The 10867-nt window shown below is 36.6% G+C and overlaps 2 protein-coding genes and 1 non-coding gene across 3 annotated transcripts; 2 read left to right on the top strand and 1 right to left on the bottom strand.

Annotated features, from left to right (window-relative positions):
* Nucleotides 1-2021: 2021 nt before the first annotated feature.
* On the bottom strand, nucleotides 2022-8149 carry rab34b (RAB34, member RAS oncogene family b). Its single transcript, XM_073824304.1, has 11 exons — nucleotides 7942-8149; nucleotides 7658-7776; nucleotides 7349-7431; nucleotides 6701-6766; nucleotides 6480-6581; nucleotides 6334-6398; nucleotides 6200-6251; nucleotides 6030-6111; nucleotides 3308-3398; nucleotides 2699-2806; nucleotides 2022-2603 (listed from the first exon to the last, which is right to left on the bottom strand). The coding sequence occupies exons 2-11, from the start codon at nucleotides 7712-7714 to the stop codon at nucleotides 2545-2547; spliced, it is 765 nt and encodes a 254-aa protein (XP_073680405.1). The 5' UTR covers nucleotides 7715-7776; nucleotides 7942-8149; the 3' UTR covers nucleotides 2022-2544.
* Nucleotides 8150-8228: 79 nt separating this feature from the next.
* rpl23a (ribosomal protein L23a) lies at nucleotides 8229-10274 on the top strand. Its single transcript, XM_073824305.1, has 5 exons — nucleotides 8229-8326; nucleotides 9003-9183; nucleotides 9419-9595; nucleotides 9916-9985; nucleotides 10213-10274. Exons 1-5 carry the CDS (start codon nucleotides 8302-8304, stop codon nucleotides 10225-10227), a joined length of 468 nt encoding a protein of 155 aa, XP_073680406.1. The 5' UTR covers nucleotides 8229-8301; the 3' UTR covers nucleotides 10228-10274.
* LOC141293197 (small nucleolar RNA Z17) lies at nucleotides 9249-9319 on the top strand. The gene has a single exon (XR_012340669.1). It is a non-coding gene; the product is annotated as a small nucleolar RNA Z17 (small nucleolar RNA).
* Nucleotides 10275-10867: the final 593 nt, after the last annotated feature.

Raw genomic sequence — 10867 nt, 5'->3', positions numbered from 1 at the left:
GTCACATGATCCTTTAGAAATCATTCTATTATGCTGATTTGCTGTTCAACATTTTTTTTATTTTTTTTTCAGGATTATTTGAATAGAAAATCCAGAGATCAGCATTATACTCTATACCATTCAAAAGCTTGGAGTCTGTATAATTACAGAAAGGAATACTTTTATTTAGCAAGACTGCTTTAAATTGATTAAAAGCGATAAAGACATTTTATAATGTTACAAAAGATTTCTATTTCAGATAAATGCTGTTCTTTTAACTTTTCTATGTATCAAAGAAACCTGAAAAAATTCTACTCTGCTGTTTTCAACATAATAAATATAGCTGCAAGCAGTGATTACTGGGGTTCAAGCGCTTTAAGGCATTTAAGCACAGAAAAAAGATATTTCTTAACAAGCCTGTAACCACCAGATCGATTTAAAAAGCTTTTTGGCAAATCCAAGTAATTTACCATAGAAATACTATGTTTTTTTTGTGTGTGTGTGGGTATGACTGTTATAGCACCATCTGTGGTCCAGTCCCCTTAAAACTTTGCATGTTTGTTTAGAATCACCTGTCGCATGTGCTCAGCAGGTTTTGTGAAGTTTTAAGTTTTCTTTTAGGCTTTATAAAATTTGGGGTCAATTTGGAAAGGCCCCGTTTCTAACCGACCCTATTATAGTTTTTCTAAAGGGTAAATTTCAACATTTTTGATAGTTATTGGCCTAGAGAGTCCAGAAAATTGTACTGCAGTGTTGTTTTCCGACTGAGTGAGAAACCTAGGCATTAGTTCGCAAAAGTAGCTTTTTTACATCATCTCAATCATTTAACAAACGGTTTGACTGACAGCAGTGGTTCTAGAGGCAAAGTTATCCGGAATGAGGAGTTCTATCAAATGATATGAGTATCACATGTACTGTATGTACGAAACGTGCAATGTACAATCTTTTACGGCCTTGAAAAAATGCGGCCCCACCCCCCAGTGGCCAATTTCTTTCAAATTTCTCAAGTGAGTCAAATAGGCCCACTGAGTTTTGTTCCAATCGGCCTCCGTTAACCTTGTCTAACAGGTGCTCAAAATTTGTCGGCCATTGGCGGCCATGTTTTTTGAGATACACAAATGTCCTTGTGAACACTTGTGGCACTTTGGACCAAGACCATGCACACCAATTTTCATGCTGATAGGACAAATGATTGTGTAGTTATAGTCATCTTATAATGGCACCCAGTGGCCAAGCTCCATGAGTTTTGTCCTGTGACCTCAGTTTGAGCTCTTACATAAGCATTCTGAGTTTTGTGAAGATACCTTATTTAATTCAGGAGTTTTAGGCATTTTGTTAAAAATGGCCCTGTCCCTTTCGAACGTTTCGGCATCCCTTTGCAACGATGTGTCAAAATTTCAACATTTTTTGATAGTTACTGATATTCTCTCCAGAGAATCTTTCTGCACTGGTTTGATTCCGATCCGGCATGAGCCAAGAATTCCAACGACACTTGAGCCTGTGACTGAAGGTTTATAAGTTATGAGCCATTCCTTACTTTTGATGGCTGTAGCGCCTCCATCAGGCCGATTGTGGCGAGCCTTAGTCGTGTAAGCGGTGGTGAGTACTACCATCCTTTCTAGTTTCAAGTCTCTACAACTTACGGTTTCGTCTGCGCAATCAGTTTTATGTGGAGATTGCTGACCATTCTAACAATTTCAATAGGGTTTCAGCGCATAATTGTACTGTTTATGCTGTACTTTGGATCAAATAAATGCAGGCTTGGTAAGCAGAAGCGACTTCTTTAAAAAAAAATTAAAAATCGTACTGTTCAAAAACTTTTGACTGGTAGTGTATATTGCCATTAAATTGAGATGTTTGTTGAGCTGCTCATTTTTGCTTGAGTGATACTTCTTCATTTGCATCTTAACAATCCTCCTATTTAGCTCACAGTGGGAATCTCGTGCTGTTGCAGACGACAGGTCATGAGTGCTGGCATATGTATCATATTAGCCAGGGAAACTCATGATGCAATGAAAAACAAGGGCTACATTTACGAAAGATCCACTTAAAACCGCCAGGAGGGCATTTATTGTGACCTCTTAAGTATGCAGCACACAAACACTGCTGTTTGCTAGGACAATAATCAGATGTGAAGGCAGAACTCATTACCATCAAACTACAGGAATTTGCATCGCTTTGTGTAATAGACTTGAAATACCAGCAAATGAGTTTTTAGATTTAAAACTACATAACATTGCTTGGGACAAAAAAATTAACAATCACTCACTCTGGTTATTTGACAGTCAAACTTAATAACGTTGTATCCATATAATAACCATAATGGTAATACATGAAATTTATCATGGATTCATTGTTCTGGATTCATTCATACTTCTAATTTCAATCCAAACTTTACTTTCAGAGGAATTATTGTTGAGATTCTCTCATCTCACTGGCCAAGTCCTCTGTTTGTATTATTTTTTTAGTCCCACTCAAGGATGTGCCAGGGCATTATGGGACATCACCTCAAAGTCTGGATTCCAGGATCACTTCTTTTGCCATTTTAACGATACATACTTTTAATCAATGACAGCAGCTGGATTGCCTTTTCTTAAAATTGTCATCACAATTGTTAGAGATTCCTGTGAAGAAAAGACGGTGACATATTTATAGGGTAAAATATGAAAATAAAATGTGTGAAATTAGTCATATTTTGATGTAATGAAAGAGAACTTACTGACAATATCACCAGCTTGTCTAGAATTGCTCCTCTCCAGCTCAGATAATACAGTTGCCTCAAATGTAAGTGATGCAACCCGTAGGAAGAAATCTTTCACACTTTCACCTATAGAGAACAGCAGAAATTATACATGTGTCATGTCATATGGTACTTACACTTACAAATCATTACGATTTTTAAAAGTTCCTGAAAGAAGTATCTTACAAGGCAATATTGTAAAATCTTATTACAATTGAAAAGAACTGTTTTCTGTTTCAATATATTATAAATTCTAATTTAAACCTGTGTTGGCAAGACTGAATTTTTAGCATCATTACTCCAGTCTTCAGTGTCACATGATCCTGCAGAAATCGTTATGTTTCAGTGCTCAATTATTAAAAATGGTTCTTAATATTATTAATGTAGAAAATGTTTTTGCTGCTTAATATTTTGGTGGAAACTGTAATACAATTTAATTGAAAAAAAAAATGTATGCATGAAAATCTAGATATTATTTAAGTGCTTTTGCAGCCTCAAATATTTCTGCCATCAGCTCAGATATACAAACTAGTTTCATGGCATTCAAACACCTGCTTTTAAAAGTTTAAAACAGACATGTTTTTCTACCTGACAGTGCAGACACAGCCCAATACTCTGCTCTGATCTCTTCAGAGAGTCGAACGGCCTCTTGCTCCATTTGAGCCAACTGATCTGGGTGCTATGGGCGAGAAAGATTCATCTACACTAGTTATCTTAAAGGGGTCATGACATGAGAAATCAAATTTGTCTTGTTCTTTTGGCATATAAGAGGTCTTTGCACCATTGAAACATCCAGCAGGTTTCATAGCTTAAAACGGCCTCATTATAAACAAAGCATTTTATTTAATCAAGCTCCAAAAATGGCTTGTTTGGATCTGAGGTGACGTCACTCAGGCACAAACATTTGCATAAACACAGCCTCCAGAGCAAGGCAACGATGAATAATCATCTTCTCACCATAGGCCCCGCCCACTGGAATGGCTGATCACTTCTTTACAATCTTTTTTTTTTTTTTTGACCAGAAACGACACAGGCTTCTCCCAAAAGATAATAAGACGATGTACAAGAGGCATCATTGTGGAAAAAAAATATTTCTCATCTTTTATTTACATTTGAACAAAAGGTGGCATGTCCAAAATTATTCATACCCTTCTCAATAATCAATAGAAAAGCCTTTATTGGCTATTACTGCAATCAAACGTTTCCTATAATTGCTGACCAGCTTTTTGCATGTCTCCACTGGTATTTTTTGCCCATTCGTCTTTAGCGATGAGCTCCAACTCTTTCAGGATGGAGGGTCTCTTTGCCATCACCCTGATCTTTAGCTCCCTCCACAGATTCTCAATTGGATTTAAATCAGGACTCTGGCTGGGCCACTGCAAAACGTTAAAGTTTTTGTCTGCTAACCATTTCCTCACCACTTTTGCTGTGTGTTTTGGGTCGTTGTTGAAATGTCCACTGGTGCCCAAGGCCAAGTTTCTCTGCAGACTGCCTGATGTTGTTGTTAAGAATTTTGATGTATTGCTCCTTTTTCATGGTGCCGTTTACTGTGATTAGGTTCCCTGGTCCACCGCCTTTTTTTACGCCAAATGAAGGCTACATCGATGTGGCCAAACATGTTTCATCTGACCATAAAACAGAAGACCAGAAGTCTTTTTCTTTGTCCAGATGAGCATTTGCAAAGGCCAAGTGGGCTTTTGTGTGCCTTATCTGGAGAAGTGGTGTCGTCCTTGGTCTGCGTCCATGGAACCCAGCGGTGTGCAGTGTCTGTTGGACTGTCTGCCTTGAGATGTTGCCACCAGCAGAGCCCAGATTCATCAGGATGGCCTTTTACCTCTTTCACTATCCTCCTGGCCAGAACAGCTGTCACTTTTGACTTCCGCCCACGTCCTCTGAGATTTTTCACAGTGCAAAACGTCTTGTATTTTTTTAATAATACTTTGCACTGTAGCCACTGGAACTTCAAAACATTTAGATGTGGTCTTATAACCCTTTCCTGACTTGTGAGCAGCCACAATGCGCAGCCGCAGGTCCTCGGTGAGCTCCTTTGTCTTAGCCATGACTGTCCACAAACCAACAGCAGAGAGCTTCTGTTTTTAACCTATTGAGTTGATTAAAACAGCTGTTTCCAAAGAATCAGGGTAATTATGATGCTTTAGAACAGCTTGGACTATTTGCAATGGTATAGAACTTTGGATTTTCCCATAGACTGTGACAGTTATTAATAAAGGATATTAATAATTTTGGACATGCCAATTTTGGTCAAATGTAAATAAAAGCTGAGAAATATTTTTTTCCACAATGATGCCTCTTGTACATCATCTTATTTTCTTTTGGGAGAAGCCTGTGTCATTTCCGGTCAAAAAAAACAAAAAAAAACTTGGTTGAATAAAAGTAACTTTAAGTCAGTATTTGCCAGGGGTGTGAATAATTTCGGGCTTGAATGGCACAGTATATATAGTTGAATGGCACAGTTCCCCAACAAAGAAAATAGGGAAGTGTGTCCAAACTTTTGACTGGTAATGTATGAAGGAATATTTGTCATATTTGTTGATAACAGATAACAAAACTACTATGAATTCTATTACTAATAAAATTATAAAACGCACTAAGGATTAATGAGCTGTTGGTTCATGAATATTAATCACGTTGTCTGCGTTCACTTGAACTGATTTGCTGAAAAACAGGGACGATAATAGGTGAACGCCAGCCAATGAGATTAAAAGAACGTTTGATTGGCAACTCAAATGGCATCGTGTCAGAGGACTGTTGTTTTATAAACAAGGCACCTTGTTATGGAGAATTGACACAGAAACATTTGTTAAAAGATGAAGCGGTACTGCTGACTGCAGCTGCATCACAAACAGTAAGTAAATGATTTCATATTGCTTTGTCTGGAAATGAACATTTTATTTTGAACATGTTGTCAAAACACTCACATGCAATTGCGAGGGGCATTAATACTGTTTCCTATGCAATAATGTTAGCCAATCATAACAGTGGCCAATTACTAAGAGAGCCTCAAAGGACCCACCCCTTAAAAACGGGTAGTTTTAGACAGAGGGTCAGAATGAGGGTTGAAAATGCACATATTTATTTGGGGGGTTTTTTGTACAAAAAATGTATTAACATTGTAAGTAAACCTCAAGTAATAAGACAAAATGTCTCCTTGTCATTTCCCCTTTAAAAAATGGCATTTTGGTATTGTCAGTGTAATTTCTTTAGTTCATCTGTGCCAACGTCATGTGAAAGTCACAGTGTGGCCATGGCTTTTTAAAGGCTTTGAAGAGGTAAACCGAAAATAACTCACGCTAAGATCCTTCTTGGTTCCCACAAGGAAGAGGAGAACACTAGAAGGGTCATTGTCTCTCATGGCATCTTCAAGCCACTCTCTGAATACACACAGACAAGTATTAGAAACAGACATCATTCCTGACTATTCAGACAATGTTTCAAATCAAATAAGCGGTTGTACTGTACCTTGCATTATCCAGAGAGTTATAATTGCTCAGGTCAAAGACAACAATGATGGCTGAAAACAAAAAAACAAAAAAACATTGTTTTAACACAAAACACAGCAAGTGTACGCTAAATGTAGTCTGTTCACTAATCACCTTGAGCTCCTCTGTAGTATGTGGATGCAATACATCTAAATCTTTCCTGACCTGCTGTGTCCCACCTGCAGAGAGAGAAAGAGATTTGTGATCGAAGGACACAACCAATGAATGACTTTTAAAGCAATAAAATACACAAAACTCACAACTGCAAACTGAAGGGTACCCCTAGGACCTCAAATCTCTCCATCCCAAAATCCACTCCAATAGTCGCCTTGTATGTCTTGTCAAATGTGTCTTTGCAGAATCTTGATGACAGAAATATTAACAAATAGTCACTCAAGCATTTTCACACATATGATTGTAATTTATTTTATCTTCAGTAAAAGCACAATGAGATCTGAATTGAGAAAAGACAGACTTTTACCTGTTTATTAAACAGGTCTTTCCAGCTCCTACATCACCAACAACAATGACCTTGGCTACATTCAACCTAGAAATGAACATTTACAATAAAATAATGTTCATTCATAGTGCATTACACATCTGTATCATACTGAATCAAAACCACTCTGGGTTTCTTTATTAACAAAGACAATAGGAAAGACCATAGATTTTAATGGAAATCCCCCACTATAATAGCAAAACATGTTTGTATATGTGACCCTGGACCACAAAACCAGTTATAAGTAGAACAGGTGTATTTGTAGCAATAGCCAAAAACACATTGTATGGGTCAAAATGATAGATTTTTCATGCCAAAATCATTAGGATATTAAATGAAGTTATTTTGTAAATTTTCTACTGTAAATATATCAAAACTTCATTTTTAATTAGTAATGTGCATTGCTAAGACTTCATTTGCACAACTTTAAAAGCTATTTTCTCAATATTTTAATTTTTTTGCACCCCAGATTCCAGATTTTCAAATAGTTGTATCTTGGCCAACTAATGTCCTATCCCAACAAACCATACATCAACGGAAAGCTTATTTATTCAGAAAATTGACCTTTATGACTGGTTTTGTGGTGCAGGGTCACATATGTGTATGCAAGAGAGAAATAAAATACCTTACCCTGTTTTCTGTCCTCTACATGCTTCTTTAACAGTAATATTGAAGCCATCTTTGGTGTGCACTGCAGCGTCCCTTGTAAAGTACTAAATAATACACCAATAGAAATTTATTAGGTTAAGCTTTAAAAATTACTTACAAACCAAAAAAAAAAAAAAAAAAAAAAAAAAAAAACACTTTTACATAATAATCTGGTTCAGTTGAGTCCGGTTTATAAGGCTTAGTGGGTGATTAAATACAATAATCCTCTAAAATGAATGTGTTTTGAGCAACAAACTAACTAACTAACTAACTAAAATATAAAAGTGTTACCAAAGGGAGTTCACAGATGATCCTGTCTCCTTTCACAGGGGGTAGAGAGCTCATCATGTGAGAGCTTTAACAAGACCACACCAATACAACTGCAAACACTCAACCATTCTGTCCAGTGACTAGTGGGATTAATATATATACATATAATAATAATTATGACAGTAACGAACACTAACATTAATGACAAATTAACATGCCGATAAGTATAATACAATTTTATGCCAAAACGATATTTAAAACCAGTACAAATAAATATTTATGAAAAACACATAAATACAACTTACCTTAAAAGGCAGAAGGCTTTTTTACATTCTACAAACAGCCTATTTTAGACTTGACAGCAACATTATTTATTCGACACATTTTTGTTGTTGAGGCAAATATAATTTTATAGGCTATTAGGTTTTTTAGCGGCAAACTCAGGGAATATCCAAACAAGTAATCGTACAAAACTAACTTACTTCTCTAACTCCGTGACTGTGCTCAACACAAGCTCTTGTGGCAGCGCTGAGCGCTCGATATTTACACTACGCGAACGAACTACAAAACCCATAATGCCTAGCGGTGTTCTCGCGATGACTGCGTGTTAACGTGAACCCCTGCGATATACTGAAGGAAACCCCTCTCGTTCTTCCTTTCCCAACATGGCCCCGAAGGCGAAGAAGGAAGGTGCGTTAGGTTTATAGATTTTATGGTGTAAAAATACAGTTTATTGTTATTATATACAGCTACGTTTTAGCTTAAATGTAGCTGATATAGATATCTTCGTGTTTAGCTGTTTAATTCGGCGTCTAGAGCTAAATAAAATTGTTTTTAATGCAAGAAGTGCCGGAGTGACTCGTCCTCAGTCATAACCGCGGCTAGCAAGCTAATAAATTGAGCTACATGCGCTTGCAGTGTCATTATATCAGACTGTCCGAGTGTTAACCTCGTTAGCCAGTCATAATCTGGTTGTTGACTTTGTATTTGAGTTGTACAGAGTTAAATATAAGTTACTGACAACTGATTAGTTTGTCATCGTTAGCAAGTCGCACACACGTGGCTACTCAAATCTGTCCATTTCTCATTCATACCCAGTCAGTTTAGTGATTAAAATAGTCTTTAATGCAACAGCGAAAACAATGTTGATTTGGAACTTTAACGTATTTGTGTATTTTATAGTTGTTGCCTGAATGTAAACACGGTAATATCCATGTACAGATGATCTGCCTGTGAAAGTCTCTCACGTTTTATTGTAAATGAGATGTGAAAACGCACGTTGGACAAATTTATACTTATTCATTGTTTGTCATATGGACTGGTTTGTTAATATTGCATGGTCATCAATTTTTGAATGTTTCAACAGCTGTCCCGGCTAAGACCGAGGCCAAGTCCAAGGCCCTTAAAGCCAAAAAGGCTGTGCTGAAGGGTGTCCACAGCCACAGAAAGAAGAAGATCAGGACCTCCCCAACCTTCCGCCGGCCCAAGACCCTGCGTCTGAGGAGGCAGCCTAAGTATCCTAGGAAGAGTGCTCCACGCAGAAACAAGTGAGACCCTCTTGTGACCTCTCAAATCAAGAGTGCATTTGTTACTTGTGTTGAATCATTTTTAGGATGCAAATGATGGGAATTGCGATCAAAGAATGAAATGATCTGATTACAACTTTTTAAAAACTGATGCATCCTCGCTTCAGCATTGAGATATGGTTGAAGCTAAAGCATAAATTGAATTATAGATTTTACACAACTTGCTTAAGGATGAATATCTTTCTGGTTCTCTCAGGCTGGACCATTATGCCATCATCAAGTTCCCCCTGACCACTGAGTCAGCCATGAAGAAGATTGAGGACAACAACACTTTGGTGTTCATTGTTGACGTCAAGGCCAACAAGCATCAGATCAAACACGCTGTCAAGAAACTGTACGACATCGATGTGGCGAAAGTCAACACACTGATCAGGTATAACTTGATTAAGTCTTTTAAAGTGGTGTTTTTCTAATTTAAAGATTTTACTATTATAAACTAATAATAAAAACAATAAGAACACCCTATATGCTTGTTTTTAAACTTTAACACAAACTGGGAGAATTTGTTAAGCTACAATTAAAAACAAGTAGTTTTGTCAATTTCAAGAGAAATATTTTTGATGAGCCTTTGCATATTGTTGAATAATGATAAAGAATAATCATTATTCTGAAATGTGGTTCTCAAAGGAACTGCTTGTACTAAAGAAAGGCATTGTCAGATTTGATGTATTCTGAATACTTTTATTGCTGCAGGCCTGATGGCGAGAAGAAGGCATACGTTCGTCTTGCACCAGATTACGATGCATTGGATGTTGCTAACAAAGTAAGTTAATGACTGTAAATGATCATAAATGTGCCAAACAATAGATGTTGTCTGTTTCATGTAGCTAGATTGAAAACTGAGGGAATTGTTTGTCTCTGCAAATGTAAACCAAGTTTTTGCCTGAATGATTGATGAATTCAGAAGAGCAACTGATGCTTTGTATTTTCTTTCTTTTGCAAAATGTTTGTGCCTTGACCTGTGCTTATTGTGATCTTTGTTTCTTGCAGATCGGCATCATCTAAAGTGCTCTTGGTCAGATGTACAGAAGAATAAATGTTTGTAAAAACAATTTTTGTTCTTGTGACTTTATTTGCTTACATTTATGGATTTTCAATATAAGGTTTTAAGGATAAGAGATTGTTTTATTATTATTATTTTAAACTATAGAATGATGCTGAAATTTCAGAAGTAAACCAGAGCATCACCAAATAATATTCAAACTTAAATCACAGCTGGAATTTATTGTAATTAAACCTTTGAATTGAAGATTGTGCGCTAGAATGACCATGGATTTGTCGATTTAATTAATTTTTTCTAATGTTGCGCTCATCCTTATTCAGGTTATGAAATTTTCGTACAGGTCATTGAGTGCAGGGCAGCATTTTAGGGTTGATCTTTAGGGGAGAAATAAAAGGTAGAGCCGATTACCCTAAGTTTTCTCCAATGTGAGGAGAAATGAAGTAATACTTTAGTAATATATTATATTGCAGTTATAATACGCAATCGACTTGCACAACTTGCCCACTTTAGGAATATTTCTGGGGATTGTGAATGAATTGCATCAGGGGACTTCAAAAGGAGCTGAATGACCCCAGACTTTGTTTGTTTGTTTTTTTCTCTCAAAGTAATATGAAATAAATGTAGTGTGTTAAGTTAATGTCA

This window comes from Garra rufa, chromosome 19 (genome assembly GCF_049309525.1).
Source record: "Garra rufa chromosome 19, GarRuf1.0, whole genome shotgun sequence".
Classification (NCBI taxonomy): Eukaryota; Metazoa; Chordata; class Actinopteri; order Cypriniformes; family Cyprinidae; genus Garra; species Garra rufa.
The sequence above is the reverse complement of the archived record's forward strand: the minus strand, read 5'-3'. Positions and strand labels throughout refer to the sequence as shown.